We start from the raw sequence: 18,535 nt of genomic DNA, 5'->3' as shown, positions 1-18,535 counted from the left end.
AATTTATTGTAGAGATGAGGTCTCGCTGCCCAGGCGGGTCTCGAACCCGCGGGCTCAGGCAATCCACTCACCTCAGCCTCCCAAAGGCGCGGGATTACAGGCTGAGCCAACGAGCCCGGCTTATAAAATGGACTTCTAAAACTGGCTAATCAAAATTTACCTACTTTCACCAACCACATTCTAAAGGAAATGCTTATAAATAAAATATCTGCAGTGGGGAATTCTATTAGCAGCATCAAAAGCAACAGAAGTGACATCTGCGAATAATAAAATCTGAAAAATTCCAGACCAGCAAGAGATTAATGAGAATTTTAACATTTCTCAAACTCAAACACAAATCTAAATTCTCATTCTATTAAGTATTAATAAGCTCCTATTATGTGTAGGTTAGTGCGTGAAAAGGCCTCAAGGATAGAGCAATGAAAGACAGAGCGGAGTCCTACCTATTTGGAGTTCATATTCTAAGAGAAGAGAATGTACTACAAGAATGTAATAGTTTAGTTACAACTGTGATACAGGAAAAGTATAGGGAAAATAAACCTGATATGATCAAGTTTCAAGATTGGGAAAGCTTGATGGAAATGACATTTCACTTAAAACCCTGACTGTACATCCCCTGGCAACCAAATACATGGCAATACAGGTGTGAAAAGTCCCACTGACTACATACCATCTCATTTCACAAGTACCCCACCCCTCTTCTCTCATGAGCTCCCTGATAATAAACTTACTGAATCAAATCCTATCACATTCAGATTCACTCAATGCCCAGTTGAAACCTGTCTACTTTAGGGCCTACATAACTGTCTTTCAATTTTGCTCTCAATATGCAACCAGGCAATCTGGATGACTTCTACATACACTCATCATGAGTACTTAGGATTACCAAAAAACAGTCACTGGAAAACTTAAATAATTACAATAATTGCCTTTCAGTGTTTAAAAAGAATATAATGGCCAGGCACAGTGGCGCACACCTGTAATCCCAGTACTTTGGGAGGCAGAGGCGAAAGATTCCCTAAGTCCAGAGGATTGAGACCAGCCTGGGCAACCTGCTGAGATCTCATGTCTATAATAAATTTTAAAAATTAGCTGAGCATGCTAGTGTGCGCCTGTGGCTCCAGCTACTTGGAAGGCTGAGGCAGAAGGATCACCTGAGCCCAGCGGGTTGTGGTTGCAGTGGCTGTGAGTATGCCACTGGACTCCAGTTTGGTGACAGAGTGATACTTCTACTCAAAAAATAAAAATAAAAATAAAAAATACTCATACATCAAAACCAAAGAATAAATATTTTCTAAAATATACATTTTTCTTTAAAGGAGATTTGATAAGAAAATAAAGGGTATTATCTCTATTTTTCATTAGGTATTCTAAACAAATTCTATGAGTTACTATCATTTAAAACTCTAGCAAAATAAGGCAAGTAAATTAGAGGGACACAAGATGTTTAAACAGAATGCTCTGTGATCATAAGAGCAAAAATTAATTTTGAGATTTCCCTGGGAACAGCATAAGGGATATTTACTGAATTTTATTAGAGTTTGGACTCGGGAATATTAAATGGTCAGACTTTGAAAGCAAATAAGAAAAGCTCAAAATTTTTTTTTTTTTTTTAAAGTATTTCACTGTCACCCAGGTTGGATGGGTTCGACTTCCTGGGTTCAGGCGATCTTTCTGCCTCAGACTACAGAGTAGCTGGAACTACAAGCACGCACCACCATGCCTAGCTAAATTATTTTTTTTCTGTAGAGATTCGGTCTCACTATGTGTCCCAGGTTGGTTCTGAACTTCTGGGTTCAAGTAATTCTCCTGCTTCAGTCTCCCAAAGTGCTGGGATTACAGACATGAGCCATTGCATCTGGCCTTCAAATATTTTTTGAAAAACACATTCTCCCATTATTTTGAGAAAATAAAGTAATACTCTCATCCAATTTATCATAACAACCATATCGCAGAAAAATGACCTACCCTTGTATGATAAAACTCCACTGCTGAATCTTATGTGAATGTGAAAATAACATCAGCAATAAATTTCTTTTTATATTACCACCAAACATAAACCTATTCAATTTATTTACCCGATAAACTATAGACAATTTAAAGAGTCATAAAGCAGTAGAAATATCAGTAATTAAAAAAAAAACCAATCTAGATTCAGGGAGCAAGGAAAGGAAGAGAGAGAAGAATAGAGTAAGATAAGAGAGTTAGAAACTCTGGTTTATTCAATCTGAGAAACAATAAAAAGAATTCTGGAAAATTTTAAAGTAATTATGGTTTCATAAAACTACATATGAAAAAATATGAGAACAAATCTGATATCAAAATTTAAGGTTCCTGTATTACAAGCTGAATACATTTACATCAAAGAGAGGGACAGACAATATCTGTATGATTTACAATAGACAAAAAAATTATCCAGACTATGTATGGTCATTTATTATAAAACGTTAAGATAAAATTTGGCAAATGATAATTCAGAGTAAATTCATGGCAAACTGATAAAAAGGGAAGTTACTCTTCTATTATCTACTGAGAATGTTGACCAATTTTGGCTTTATGGAAGATTAAACATTAAAACATTATCAATTAATACGTGAAATATATAGACACCTTAGTCCAGCAATTCCATTACTGAACACTGTACCTTAAGAAATACTAGATTAGCCAGATATGGCAGCACATGCCTGCAGTTCTAGCTACTTGGAAGGCTGAGGCGGAAGGATCCCAAGCCCAGCTGTGGTGGCCGTGAGCGTGCCACTCACTGCATTCCAGCCTGAGCCACAGAGTGAGACTCCAAATTAAAAAAACAACCAAACAAAAAAACCTAGTTGGACATGGTGGTACAACCTACCTGGGAACCTAAGGTGGAAGGATCACCTGATTCCAGGAGGTTGAGGCTGGGGTGGGCCATGATCATGCCAATGCCTGGGTGAGAGTGAGACCATGACTCCAAAAAAAGGAAAAACTAAAACAAATGATGAGTGAAAATGCAACTTCCTGTAGTAGTGGTAGCCCGTAATGTAATGATATTGTTCCCTGAGCTGCTGAGGCTTTAGGGATGAGAGATCTAAGAAAGCATGAAGAAGCCAGGCACAGCAAAAGGGTCAAGATCCAGAAGAAGGAAACCAGGAGACAGAAGTCAGGCAAATAGGAATGCTCTGCCCTGGGGACTTCTGCTGAAACCTGAAGTGCTGAATAAGGAGTCTGTAACTCCCGAGTTCCTGCAGAGCCAGGAGAGAAAAAACTGAAGATCAGAGCCAAAGGAAGGGACAACGGAACACACTTGAATGGAATGCATTCAGATCCTTAAAAGCCACCTACTATGACTGAGGATAAATCAGTAGTAAACTTGCGATCCCAAGAACTGAAAGACCAACTTGCAATCATCTAAATCTCTGAATGTTGATGAAAGTAGTTTAGGAGTGCAGCTGTCCCTAGCACAGGCCAAAAGCAAACAAATTCTCTGTAGAAGAAAATGCTATCTATCCTAAGACCGAATAATATGTCTTTGGTTTTTCTTATCAAAAATAACCTGGTACATGAAATGACAGAGACCACAGGAATGAAAACCGTAAGAAACAACACAAGATATAAACAGAGTCATAGGCACACGTAATGGAGTTAACAGAGAAAAACTTTGAAATTACTCAATGTAATGTGATCGGAGATGATGGATGGCTAAGACTTGAATATTTTGGTAAAGAGTTTGAAACTATATATATATATATATATATATATATATATATGCAAAACAACCAGTGGTTCATGCCTATTAATACTAGCACATTAGGAGGTCAAAGCGAGGGGACTGCTTGAGGCCGAAGCTTAAGACCAGCCTGGTCAACACAGCAAGATCCTATATTTAAAGGGGAAGAGGGAGGTTAGGAAAGGGGGAAACTGAAATTGCAGAGCTGAAAAATAACAAAAACGGGTCAAAAGTAAATATTTAGAATAAAGCCCAGAAAGAGTAAAACATATTGCAAACAAGTGTAAATAAAATGGATGTGGTGAAAGGTCTAATATATGTGCAACGAGAATCACTGAAGGAGAAGGAAAAGCAAGTGAGAGGGAAACAAAGCAAGCTTTGAAGAGAAACTGACTGGGAATTTTCCCAAATGGTGTAAATCCTTAAGCTACAGATTCAGGGAGCACTACAAGCCCAATGCACGAAAAACATAACCACCACATCATATCGCGTCATAGTAAAACTGCTAAAAGTCAAACCAAAGGCAAAGGAAATACTAAAAGGAAAACGTTAACAATCTAGAATTCTATGTGTACCAATCAAAATTACCTTCCAGAAATCAAGGTGATTTAATAAAGACATTTTCTTTTTTTTTTTTTGAGAGAACAGGATTTATTAAGAGGACAGAAAAGCGCCCAGAGTGGTAGGGGACCCTGAGGGGGTTGCCCAATAAAGACATTTTCAAATGACAATACTGAATTTATCACTGAAAGGAAATATTAAAGGACACACTATATCAGCCTTGACTACATGAAGAATGTAAGTTTTACTTACAAAAGAAAAACTAATATAAGGGGTTTCATTATTCATATGTTCTAACAAAAGAGTACATTTAGGAGGAATACTGGCAGAGGAATGTTAAAATAGAAAAGCATGCCCTAGAATCAGACTGTAACATTCAACTTTGTGGCTGTGGGCTGTTTTGCCACAGAACTTGTCATGATGGGTGGAGGACAAGTAGTCACGAATGTTTTAAAGGCACTAGACTGGGGGGAAATGTCCAGGTTTACCACTCATTGCCATTCCATCAACTGCCTTTAAAACAACTGACAAAGTTCTTCACTGGAACATTGCATAAAATCAGACCTAAAACCTAAGCATTAGTCAATTCTTCATGATTCCATATTTTCTGTTTAAAATTTTAGTTTTCCGCCAGGTGCGGTGGCTCACGTCTGTAATCCCAGCACTTTGAGAGGCAGAGATGAGATGACTGCCTGAGACCGGGGGTTCAAGATGAGCCTGGGCAGTTTGGCAAGACCTCATCTCTACAATAAATTAAAAAATTAGTTGGATGTGGTGGCACACCACTTGTGGTTACAGCTACTTGGAAGGCTGAGGCAGAAGGATCAACTGAGTCCACCAGGTTGAGACTGTGGTGGTCATGAGTGTGCCACTGCACTTCAGCCTAGGCAACAGAGTGAGACTCTAACTCAAAATAAATAAATAAAGTAAACAAACAAGTAAATAAAATAAAATTTTCAATTTTACTTGTATCAAGGGGGAACAGGAGATACATGAATGTTTAGTACGATTACTGATTTTATCATACGCTTTTAAAATATTAAAAAATGTTGATTCCCCCCCACCCCAGTTTCAAATTTTCACAGTTTATCTACATTAGCCTGAGTTAACTCAACCACCTTTCGTCATTCTTACATGGAACAGTAATAATGCATTAAGAACATTCAAGGATGAAGCAAACCTATGGTGCATAACAAATTGATATTGTACAGAAAAACTACAAACGCTTTTCCTGAGAGAAGTCTAAAATAGGTACCTGAGCGAGCTCTTTCTGTTCATTCACCAATCTGCCGCAGCTAGCGATCATCTGGTCCAGAGCATACAAGCGATCTTCAAGCCCTTTAATGGCTTTCATATTCTGATTATCAAGTTTGGCAATAGTTTGACGGCATTCTGCTATAAATGGCCTAATAATCCTTGGATCAAGCTAAAAGGCAAGGAAACAAGTCCATATAAAATTTTCAGAAATAGTTTAAAATATTTCACACTGTTCTGTTACACAGTTTCAAAGAAAGTAGAAGTGATAAGAGAAAAAAACAGAAAAGCAAAAGCAGAGGAAATCTAGGTAATACTTCCACAAGTCAGTCAAGAATAGGATAAATGTCCTAATAACACTAAATACACTAGAAATATAAAATATAATTAGCAATTGTTTCAGGAATCCCACATTTCAATCAATGCCACAATTTAATCAAATCTCAATGTCCTCAGAAAATGGTATTTTCAAGGTCTTATAAAGTACATCATAATGTCATTCTCTTATCAATTCAAAATCTCTTTAAAATTTAACAGCTTTCTCAGGCAAATGCACCCACTTTCTGGAGACAGAAGATAAAACTCTTTATTCTCAGTCTCTATCCCCTCCAGGAATCTGCTTGATCACCTATGCTTCCTTTTTCTTCCATCTCTCCTGTTCCCTGGCTTTAATTATGAAAATGTGCTGGGACACTAAACACTTTTTCCCTGAAAGAGTATTTTATATTGGTTGCCTTTTGTCAGCATGTCCCATAAAGACTGCTCGGCCAAAGATTACCAATGACCTTGCTTCTCTCGAGGCTCTTGACTGTTCAGCATAGCAGGCAACCTTGTCAGAACCTACAGGCTTTAAAACACCACTTCCACTGGTTCCTTCACAACATCCTTCTCTGGCTTCGTACCTCTAATTTTTAAATACAGATGATCCAGAAGGACTTTGTCCTTAGCTCATTTTTACTACTCACTATAGGACTTCAGCATTAATTTAATTTATATGGAAATGCTTTCAAACCTTCCTTAATTCCTTATCGATCTCACAAATTCTCAAACTGTTTCTGACTGCTTGCTTCTATCTACAAGTAGGTATCTACCATGATATTTTCTATTACTGACTTATGATTGTACCCACTAAAACACCCAAACAGCTTCCTTCTGCCCACAAACAACATCCAATAAACATACAATATATAAAGCCTTCAGTGACTTGATACCAGAGAAAATATTTCCAGGCCTCTCATCTTTACAAGCTGAATTGCCTATCATTTCAAGATAAACTGTTGTTTCTCTCTCTCTGATCTTTGTTGACACTGCTTGTGCTGTTTAAGGATATCTCTGTCCTATTTAAAGATCTCACTCAAAGCTGGGTGCAGTGGTTCATGCCTGTAATCCCAGCACTTCGAGGCTGAGGTAGGATTGCTTGAGGTCAAGAGTTCCAGGTCAGTAGGTTAACCCAGTGAATCTCTATCTCTCAAAAAATTGTAAAGAGGAACAGCTAGGTGTGGTAGGAAGGATCACTTGAGCCCAGGAGGTCTTGGCTACAGGAAGCCAAGATCCTGCCCCTGCACTCCAGCGTGGCCAACAGAACAGACGCTGTCTCCAACAAAAAATAAAATAAAGTTCCAAATCAAATACCACCTTCTTCATGATACTTTCTCTAATCTCTAAAGTCAAACTAACTGTGATTTATTTACTGTATGATGTCTTATACACAGAGAGCATACAAAAGGAATTAAAACTGAAATATTCTATTGTTTTTATCAGGAATTCAGTATGGACCACGAGAGGTTGCCTTTTTTACCACCACCAAAAAGCAACAGAACTGTTACTTAAAAATAGGCAGCAATTCTTTTGCAGTATTGTTGGAAGTAAAATTTATGCATAGTGTGAACATTTTCTTACTTTTCTCAACTTTGTGGTAACTAAGTCCTATATGCACACATTTCTATTCCAAAGTACTACTCAAATGCAAGTTTGGTTATAAATTATTAGGATAAGAAAAAGACTGAAAAAAGATACTAAAATTAGTTCAAATTTCAACCTGGGTAAAAGTACCACTATACATAAACTTAGTATAGTAATGATTTAAAGAAGATAAACCAAAAACTAAAGCTCCTAGATATATTTCTATATTTCACAATTCACTGAACATATACTATAACAGCACTGACAAATATGGAAGAGTATTTTATATTCCTGAATACAATTTATATAAACTAACTTTAAAAAATCTTACTGTACTTAATATTTTATTACATTTGTCCATAGAAAATTTGAATTTCTAAATAAAATAATAAAAGGGATGTTTTAGATGATATATTTAAACCACAAAGTCACATTAATAATTATTTAGTCAATTTTTAACAATTAACACTTAGTACTACACTAATTTTTACTCTCAGACTTTCTTTGACATCCAGTGTTGCCTGAGAAAAAATTATAAAAGTAAAAGTTTCTTATACTCTCCATTCTTAAATATCCCACCTGCAAACCTACCCCCACTGCACAGAGTAAGCAATAGTACTCCTTAACTTGTGATCACAGGTTGCCTGAGAGAAATACTAAGGTTCAATAAATTATGCTAGCATTAATTTGGAAAGCTTAGAAATGAGCTAAGTGTATACACTTCCAATCATTAGTTTTCATAAACATGAATCACATCTGTCTTTTGTAGTATAATCTGATACAGAACACCTGAGAGTCATTCTAGCAAGGACACACAGAAATCTAAGAAAATAAGTGAGTCTATAAAAAATGCAGCAATGATTCTAAGATTCTCCTGAAAGATTAAGATTGGGAGAAGAACTAAATAATTCATAAAACTAGTATCTCACAATCAAACAATTATAAAACAGGAGATTCAAATTGTTAACTGGCTTATTAAGAATGACAGACGTAGGCCAGGCTTGATGACTCAGCCTGTAATCCCAGTACATTGGGAGACCGAGGTGAATGGATTGCCTGAGCCCGCGGGTTTGAGACCAGCCCAGACAACTTGGTGAGACCTCATCTCTACAATAAATAAAAAACTAGCCAGGAGTGGTAGTGCGTGCCTATAGTTCAGGCTACTTGGAAGGCTGAGGAGGAAGGATCGCTGGAGACCAGCAGGTCAACACTGGGGTGGCTGTGAGTGTGCCACTGCACTCCAACCTGGGTGACAGAGTAAGACTCCAACTCAAAAATAAACAACAAAAAAAAAGACACGACAGAAGTAGTAAATGAAAAGCAATGCCTAGATCTGAGTCTATGATTACAAATCCCAAGTTCTAAAATGAACCTATGTCTCATTGACCTTCCATATGACCTAGCAATCCCACTCCTGAAAATATACCCAGAGGAACATTAATCATTCTACAAAAAATATACTTGCACACGCATATTTATTGCAGCACTCTTCACAACAGCAAAAACATGGAACCAACTGTGCTGCCCATCGAAACTGGACTGTGGTACATATACACAATGGAGTATTACACAGCCATAAGGGACAAACATATGGACTTCACAGCAACTTGGATGGATTCAGAATCTATAATACTCAGTGATCTATCACAGAAACAAAGAATACAGAACCACATGTTCTCACCCATAAGAGGACCCTTAACATTTAGCATAGTACTGTAAGAAAAAGATTGGCAGTAGCAGGATAGCGCGCTCGCGGGAGGTGGGGGGAGTAGGAAGGGCACACAACATCAATAAGAGTACCTGATCTCAAACCAGGCAAAGTAGGTACCAAAGGGAGGCCTGTGTGATGATCACTTGTACTAATCCTAGACTGCACCCCACATCTTTAAAATACAAAAATTAAAAAGCAAAACAAAATCAATGTCTCAACTAATTTCCTAAGAAAGATAATAATTTGGTAGTTGAAAATGCATGTTAAAAATACTGTTAAAATTGAGATTAGTCTACAAAAATGATGGTTTTAGACAAAATTTTATTTTACAGAAAAATATCAAACCTTGACACTTTTTATTATTTCATTGGCAAACACACTATCAGATGTCAGTTGTTTTGGACAACTATTTAATAAACATGGGAGAAAAAGGAAGTATCTTCGATCAGAGAGAAACCTATACTCTGTTCAATCTTTACAAATGTGGTGGCATCAACATACTGTTAAACAGACAGAAATTGGAACCATTTCCCCTGAAAACTGGAACAAGACAAGGATGCCCACTCTCACCCCTCCTGTTCAACTTAGTATTGGAAGTCCTAGCTAGAGTAATCAAACAAGAGATTATCAGGGGTATCCAAATAGGAAAAGAGAAGTCAAATTATCCCTCTTTGTAGATGACATGATTCTATACCTCGAAAACCCAAGAGAATCTGTCAAAAACCTCCTTGCACTGATAAAGGACTTTGGCAAAGTCTCAGGGTATAAAATCAATGTGCAAAAGACAGTCAAATTTCTATACACCAACAATAAACAAACAAAAACTCAAATTAAAAGCACAATCCCATTCACAATAGACAGAAGAAAAAAAAAGAAATGCTTTGGCATCTTCCGAACCAGAGACGTGAAAAAGCATTACAATGAAAACAACAAAACACTGCTCAAAGAAATCAAAGATAACACAAACAAATGGAAAAAAATTCCATGCTCATGGACTGGAAAAATCAACATTGTTAAGATGTCCATCCTATCAAAGGCAATCTACAGATTTAAAGCAATAACCATTAAATTACCAGCATCATTCTTTTCAGACCTGGAAACGACAATACAGGAATTCATATGGAAACAAACGACCATGAATCACCAAAACAATCCTTAGTGGGGGGCGGGGAGGAAACAAAGCAGGAGGTATCACATTCCCAGACTTTAAACTCTATTATTATAAAGCTATAATGATCAAAACAGTCTGGTATTGGTGCAAGAACAGGCATATAGACCAATGGAATGGGATAGAGATTCCAGAAGCAAAACCTCAATTTCTCAACCAACTCAGCTTCGACAAAGCCTCCACCACCAACCACTGGGGAGAGGAGAACCTATTCAGTAAATGGTGCTGGGAAAGCTGCAGAAGACTAAAACAAGATGCCTACCTATCACCATACACATAAGTCAACTGTAACTGGATCAAAAACCTAAATGTAAAACATCAAACTATAAGAACCTTAGATAATGCAGGAGACACCCATATGAAAATTGGAACTGGCAACCAATTCCTGATCGAAACCCCAAGTGCCCGTGCCATAAGAGATAAGAAGCACAAGTGGGACCTCATCAAACTGAAAAGCTTCTGTAAAGCCAAAGAAACCATCAAGAGAGCAGGGAGACAGCCCACACACTGGGAAAAAATATTTGCCAACTGTTATGTCTGACAAAGGCCTAAAATCTAGGATCTACAAGGAACTCAACTGTGCCGAAAAGAAAAAAACAAACAGCCCCATTACAAAGTGGGCAAAAGATATGAGAAGACACTTCTCAAAAGAAGGCATACGAGCAGCCAATAGATACAAGAAAAAATGCTTGGCCTCACTAGTCATCAAAGAAAATCAAGTTAAAACTGAGATATCACCTAACTCCAGTCAGGATGGCCATCATCAATAAATCAAAAAACAACAGATGTTGGAGAGGATGTGGCGAAAAGGGAACACTTCTACACTGTTGGTGGGAGTGTAAACTAGTGCAACCTCAGTGTGGCGATTCCTAAAAGATCTAAAAATCGACCTTCCATATTACCCCGCAATCCCCCTACTGGGAACATATCCAGAAGAACTCAAATCACTCTATAAAAAAGATAGCCATACGTGTATGTTTATCGCAGCAGTGCTCACAGTGCAAGAACGTGGAACCAACTGTGCTGCCCATCAAACAGGATTGGATTTAAAAAATGTGGTATATATACATGATGGAATATTACACAGCCATAAAGAACAACAAAATCATAAACTTCACAGCAACCTGGATGGACTAAGAGTCTATAATACTGAATGATCTTTCACAGAAAAAAGAATTGAGTATCACATGTTCTCACTCATAAGTGAACCTTGAACAATTATCATAATACCATAAGAAAAGGATTGGCAGTAGTGGGAAACTGCAGGGGTACAGGATGGTAAAAGGGGGGATTGGCAGTAGTGGAAATCTGCCTGGGGAAGTGGGGCACACCTCATCAACAAGGGTTCCTACACAATGAACATTTGTATACCTAAGCCTGATTTGTAACCCATATCTTTAAAATAAAAAATTAAAAGTTAAAAAAAAGAAGAAAGAAATGTGATGTTATCAAGAAAAAAAATACACAGGGCTACTGAAGAAAAAAATATTACTCTAATAAAAACACATCAAGGCAAAGTACCACTTATTAAGCAAATACCTGATTTACAGGTCACATATTTTATAAAGTACAAGCAAAAATATAAAAAAAAAATTCCCAAAATGGATTTTCACTGTTTTAGAACAAGTATTTTTTAAAAAATCTAATGCATACATGGAAACTGAGTGATATACTACAGGCACTATTTTATAACAAATGAGTAAAACCAAACGAAAGCATTGCTTTTGGAATATTAAGGCCTTGAACAATCACAAAGAATTCAGATGCTGTTGCTATGCCCTATATCAAAGTAACCTTTATCCTGCAAAAAAGTTAAAAATGTGATTCCTTAGTAATAACAGTACAGCTAATTTATATTTTCAATAGGTATAAATACTTGTGACTTTTCATTTTTAAACCAGAAGAGGATCATTGTTTCATTCTTTTTCTCATGAAGAGAATAAAACCTATGATGCTGTTAGATTTCACAGGTAAGCACAAAGCCTATTTCTCACATTCTATAACCTTCTCACTTCTGGCACGCTTTAATTAATTATAATAAATGACACCTTAATTATTATGATCAGAATGATGTGATTATCCACAATCATCAACAGAATTTTCAGGCTACGAAAATGTCAACGGTTAGCAAGAATACTACCCTTCATTTATTTTTGGTAGTAATTTTTGCGTATTATATACTTTCCTGTTTTAATTGAATGAAATTCCTCCCTTATAGGATGTCACCAAGAAATTGTGGACAGCGGCCAGCTAATTCCTATGTGGTGCATACCAAACATGTTTGAATGGCCCTGAGTGGGGCCTAGCCTGGGAGACAAGGGATACTACTCTAGATTGCTGGGGACAGATCATAATCCATGAGGTGCTGGCATTAAAGAGATTTTTGACAACTGAAGTCCACAATATTAAAAAATGGAGCTTTTGAATAATATTGAAGCCCATTCGACTGATCTTCCTAGAAAAAGAATCTATAATTTCACTAATAAGAACATAAAAAAGGGTAAGAATCCCGAAAACAGTTGACTGCTTATATAAATAGAATAGTTGGACAAGTTTTGAAAAGATTAAACCATGTAAGGTGATCAACTCTTAATAAAAGTTATTATCCCTTTCCAAATCCTGAACTGGTTTGTGCAGGACATCTGCCTGAAAAACTATGCAAAGACAGTCAAATGTATATGATTAACACCAGTGATTCTGGTTCTTTACAGACAGAAAGCCCATCATCACAATATAGGGGGTATTTTCCTGAGGTTTCTTAGGACCATGAAACAACGGCCCAAGTTTTGTTCAGTAGGAATTTGAGATTGAGTGTAGCTTTAACTTTCTGGAGATAAAGAAGTACAAGTGAACTAGATCTTGGAGTTGTGGTACGCTACCTTCCTGTATTCAATAGTTTACAGTATGAAAACCAATGTCTCACTTATCTGCTGTGTAGACTTGTTGGCTCTCATAAAGTCACTGCTTAAAAGCAAATTTGAGCCTGTAATCCTGCGCCTTTGGGAGGCTGAGGTGAGTGGACTGCCTGAGCCCGCGGGCTCGAGACCCGCCTGGGCAGCAAGACCTCATCTCTACAATAAATCAAAAAATCAGCCGGGCGTGGTAGCGCATGCCTGTAATTCCGGCTACTCGGAAGGCTGAGGCGGAAGGATCGCCGGAGCCCAGCAGGTCGAGGCTGCGGTGACCAGGAGCGGCCACTGCACTCCAGTCTGGGCGACAGAGTGAGACTCCAACTCAAAAAAAAAAAAACAACAACAACAACAAAAAGCAAATTTGAAGAAATGTGCTATAGTTGGTTTAAACTAGCTTCAAGCAGTCATTAACAGGTGGTGGTCACAACTGTTATCCAAAACAGAAATTATAAATGATGGAAATATTCAGATTATAAAATAAAAGTTCAGTGGATTATGAGAACCGGAAAACCATCTTACTTTGTTTCCAGGGTATACTGGTAACATAGCTAAGAATGAGGATGCTTATTTATTACATTGTACTGAGAGATATCATCTACAAAAAGAGCATTTGGTTATTCACGACATCCCTGGATGATACAAAAAAAGTGCTATTGTTTGACAACTGTTAACTTTGGAAGAAATCAAAAAATTTTTTATTTTAAATAGCCACATAATAAATCCACTAATAAAACCCTAACAATCTACTTCACATTAAATTGGAAAAATATCCAAAAGGAACAGCTTCAACTTCAACAAAGTGAAAGTGAACTACTAAGACTATTTTTCTTTGCTGTTTGGGATTAATATGGTTATTTGGTAACACTGTTTAAGAACTACTGAGTCTTAATGCAATCCTGCATGAGAATATAATTTATACTATGTGAAAAAATATGAAAGAATTACTAGGAACCACAAAGACTAATTATCATTAACTTTTTAAAGATCGTTTTATTAAAAAACACTTAAATGTGTACAGCTATTTTCTTATGTTGAAAACTGAAATTTTAAAACACCATAGCAGGAAATTTTTCGTTCATGCTGGAAAAAATACAAAACCTAGATGTTTTTTGAAGTTTTCTATTTTACGATGTCCTATAACTTTCTTAGTATCCCAGACAATGCGCTTTCTCTAAACAGTCAAAGATCAACTCTTTCCCAATTGAGTGCCTCTTAACAAAAGTTTAACTATTTTTAACTACAATCTTTTCACAACAGCAGCCTTCAAAACATTATTTAATATTTCTATATCACCTAAACAAGTCAAACAACGTCCTTCCTGGCTTCAAAAGTTTTGTATCAGTTTATGGAAAAAAGAGGTGTTTATTCTCCAGGTTTAAACGTTTTCAAGTGTGTTTGAAGGAGACCTTAATCCAAAATACAAGCTCACTCTAATTATAAAATACAACTAAAAACACAACATCAAAGTTCTGAATTTTAAAGATCCCATGTGGATGTAGTATTTAAATTTTCTTCCTTAAAAAGGCAGAAAGAGGTTCCTTCCAGGGAGATGGAGATTGCAAAGAGGCACAAGGAGGTTTTCTGGGCAACAGAAATATTCAATATCTTCTTTTTTTCATTTCTTGAATGAACCACTTAAGACCTGTGTAGTTTATTGTATGTAAATTATCATCATTGCACTCAAAATTTTACCTACATAACCTCAAATAATATTCACAAATTTATAGTCAATTCATAAATAAGGTTAAATAAGTGGATGTAACCTAGGTTAAAAAGTTTTACTCCAAGACTCATTTATTCTATGAAAATATAAAACCCTCTCTTATTGTATAAAATATTTACTATAAAAAATTTAAAGTATGAGACAAGAAATTTCAAATTAACTGTACTTACCCTGCTCATAGAATCAAAACATTTCCTGACCAAAGATTCCACATCATTAGGTCTATCTTGAACATTAATCCAGTCTAACAAAGAAACATTAAAAAAAGGCAGATCACTGTCTTTAGTGTCTATTGAAGTTTCATCTTGCTGAACAGTACTTTGACAAGATTCCCTAATTTCTTTACCCCTTTCAGCATCTGTGGTATCTGGGGTTACGTGTTCAACTGACTTTTGAAATGAGGTTAACAAGGATTTGCTAGTTGTTCTAGGCATATCAGGAGAGAGCACCAGTTCAGTGGAGCTTTTCATCTCAGATTTTTCTGAGCCTTCATGTTCAGGTAAAGAATCCAGTCTTCCCAAACATTCCTTGTAACTATGTCTGGTGAGGCACTCCAACAGTGGAATCTTGGCCATTACTGAAACCGCAGTTCCTAAACTTGAAATATAAAAAATCTGTCAGTAAAACAGTAAGATTACTCTAGTTAGGAATTAGCATGTTTTAATGAAATCACATTTTATAATTACACACATAAATCTTATTACTTCTCGATTACATTATACATACATAAACTAGTCTATGAGTTAGCTATTCGTTAAAAGAAAAGTATAGTTTAGCAGAGAGAGGATACGACTAAACACTAAAATATCACTCTAAAGTAAAGCTGGCAAGTTTATATGAAATGAGTGAACACTTGGCTCTGATCAAACCTTATATCTTAATTCAAATTTACAAAACAGATTCATCACAGAAGAATCTTCAAGTATAACCTTTTTCCTTAATCAAATATATGAGATACTGAAAGCACAGGATAATAACAATCCTAATAAAGATAAGAATAATTCTTGCATTCATTACACCCAAAAATAGATTTATGTTGTTGAAAACATAGGGAAAATTCAAAATCCTGATTTAACATCTATAAACAGGATGCAAAAGTTCCTACATTAAATTGACATAGCTAGTAGGACTCTCCAAAAATAGTTACTTGAAAAGGTTCTCATATAAACTTTAAAAAAATCTTTCTAGTCTTAATTGTTCTTTTCCTCCCAATATTTCTCCCATTATCAACTTAAGGGTCAACTCTATCTAAAAGTCATTCCACAAGACAGAGAAATCTGAATTGAAGAGATTAGCTGAATTTAAAAAAGAAAAAAAGAGAGAAAAAAGAGCGTGTTAGCTTGCCTGTAATTCAAGGCCAAGGTAATTAAAAAAAAAAAGTCCCACAGATCCAAAAAAAAATAATTGAAGACAAAATACTGAAAGCATACATGGGCACATACCCATACTCAATAAGGATTATATTCATGTGGAATCATCACTATATTTTTACATTAATTACAGCCCTTTTTTTAAAAGAGCTAATGTGTATTACATATATTTTTATGTCAAAAACTAGAATTCCATAATAATGAGTCAGTAAATAAATAAAGAAGTAAATAAGAAATCCTAAAAAAATGGGCTTAACAAATTTTTAGTTAAAAAAATTTTTTTTAAAAGCTAGACTAGAATAGTTTTTTCTGCTCATCAAACCTGCATCCAGATAGCAATATTTAAAAAGACACTTAAAATTTTCCTTCACTGTCCAATGTCTGATATCTTTCCCATTCCCATTAGATATGCTCTTTTTACATCTTGCCTTTTTTGAGACTTTTTCATAAATAAAACAACATAAAAGAAATGTAAGACTCATAAAACACATGGTAAATTAATTGACCATATTTTTAAAATTACAAATATATAAAAACTACAGTTTATTAAGGCTCAAAAAGTAAAGTTCAAGTATAATACATGTATAGCCTGCAAGATACAAAATTACTGACTAAAATTACTGCTAAATTTCAAAGGTATTTTAAACAAACATCTCATTATTCATTTTAATGGCAAACATACTGTGTAAGTTTCAATTTGATGTCTTCTATGGATTGCAGATAATTTGAATAAATGCTTTCAAACTTGAAAAGTAGCTTTTGGTACGAATTTGAACAGTCCTCCAGATTCGCCATGATTGCAGCCCAGCCTTGGTGTTGGAGATGTTCATCATGGACAAGACCTTCACAAAAAGAACAAAGTTTCTTGGCAACTTCATACATTTCCTATATTGAAAGAGGAAAAAAAAGTAAAAGGCAATGGTTGGTGTGTACATGTCTGCATATGAGTACAAACATGAACGCATGAATGCGTTCAAAACATTGTTATAAAAAGTGTTTCTGAAGGACTGTTTTTAAGTTATCTCACTGATCATGCTTATAAGAAAAAACCTAAAAGTAACACAGGGTATGAATACTGAGGTGTTTCTCAGCAGAAAGCGTAAGAAATGATCAAGAGAAATAGTCCATAAGATGTTACCTCTGGAAGATGAGTAGTGGTTCCAAAGATTAGACTAATGATTAATGTGTGCCATCTCAAATGTCACTGTCCTATGAGACTGACGTACTTTTAAAAACAATTTTTGCGGAAGGCAAAAATAAAGACTAAACATATTATCTACTAGACTACTATAACACATTTTGTAACCTAATGAGATTCTAGAAAATATTTTATGTAAGCAGTGGAAATGGCTTCAACACAAACGTTTGACATTCGGTTCTAAAGAAAAAAGTATTAAAATATTTTTCAAGTATAAACTACTAGAAAGCAAAGTAAGAGATATATAAATAAGAGAAGGTCAGCTACCCGGGAGGCTGACACAGAGGGAAGGATCACCTGAGTCCGGAGGTTGAAGCTGTGGTGAGCAGCTGAGTGTGCCACTGCACTCCAGCCTGAGTGAGAGTAAGAATCTCAATACAATAAGGAGGGTGGGGGAAGGAGAGAAGGCCTCTGTCACAAGATTTTAGTTGGACAGAAAATAAGAGATTATTCTGCCTCTGATAACTTCTGTAAGACAGAGATAAAAGTCACAACAGAGACAAGGAGAAATCAAAGCTTTCTGAAGGTGACAGCACTTATGTATTGAGGTGTGAAGATTATAAACAAAGATAGGGAAAACAAACACCAGCTGAATAACACTTTAACATGGAAGAATACGATCAAATATATGCTTTAAGATTGAAAATACGGAAAATGTTTATAAGGTGAAATGTAAACAAGGTTGCTCAATTAATGGATGTAAAATTACTATTTTTCAGTTGTCACAGGCTAGTCACAAATGTGGCAATGGTTACCTAGTTATCAAAATAAATGAGAAGTAAAACAGGCTCTATAAGGTAGGGATATCAACAAGATTCTTGTGTGTCATGACATTAGAAATAACCTATCACGCTGATTCAAAAGTATAGCGAATAAAGCAGGGCTCGATGGCTCAGCCTGCAATCCCGCACCTTTGGGAGGTTGAGGTGAGTGGATTGCCTGAGCCCGCGGGTTCGAGACCCGCCTGGGCAGCGGGACCTCATCTCTACAATAAATCAAAAAATCAGCCGGGCGTGGTAGCGCGCGCCTG

General features: G+C 36.1%; 1 protein-coding gene and 1 pseudogene across 3 annotated transcripts in view; one reads left to right on the top strand and one right to left on the bottom strand.

The window, feature by feature from the left end:
• The window catches only part of RB1CC1 (RB1 inducible coiled-coil 1), a 97,578-nt gene that overhangs the window by 55,754 nt on the left and 23,289 nt on the right, over positions 1 to 18,535 (bottom strand). For all 3 annotated transcript variants that reach the window (XR_002482438.1, XM_008066372.2, XM_008066373.2), the window contains exons 6-8: positions 16,990 to 17,192; positions 15,108 to 15,534; positions 5,523 to 5,693 (exon numbers count right to left, since the gene is read on the bottom strand). Coding sequence is in view for 2 of the 3 variants with exons in the window: in XM_008066372.2 (XP_008064563.1) it covers positions 5,523 to 5,693; positions 15,108 to 15,534; positions 16,990 to 17,192 (801 nt within the window). In the remaining variant the exon portion in view is untranslated. The remainder of the gene's footprint in view (positions 1 to 5,522; positions 5,694 to 15,107; positions 15,535 to 16,989; positions 17,193 to 18,535) is intronic.
• On the top strand, positions 12,417 to 13,851 carry LOC103268778 (annotated as a pseudogene).

Source organism: Carlito syrichta, unplaced genomic scaffold (assembly GCF_000164805.1).
Source record: "Carlito syrichta isolate Samal-C Ts95f unplaced genomic scaffold, Tarsius_syrichta-2.0.1 Scaffold308897, whole genome shotgun sequence".
NCBI lineage: Eukaryota > Metazoa > Chordata > Mammalia > Primates > Tarsiidae > Carlito > Carlito syrichta.
The sequence above is the reverse complement of the archived record's forward strand: the minus strand, read 5'-3'. Positions and strand labels throughout refer to the sequence as shown.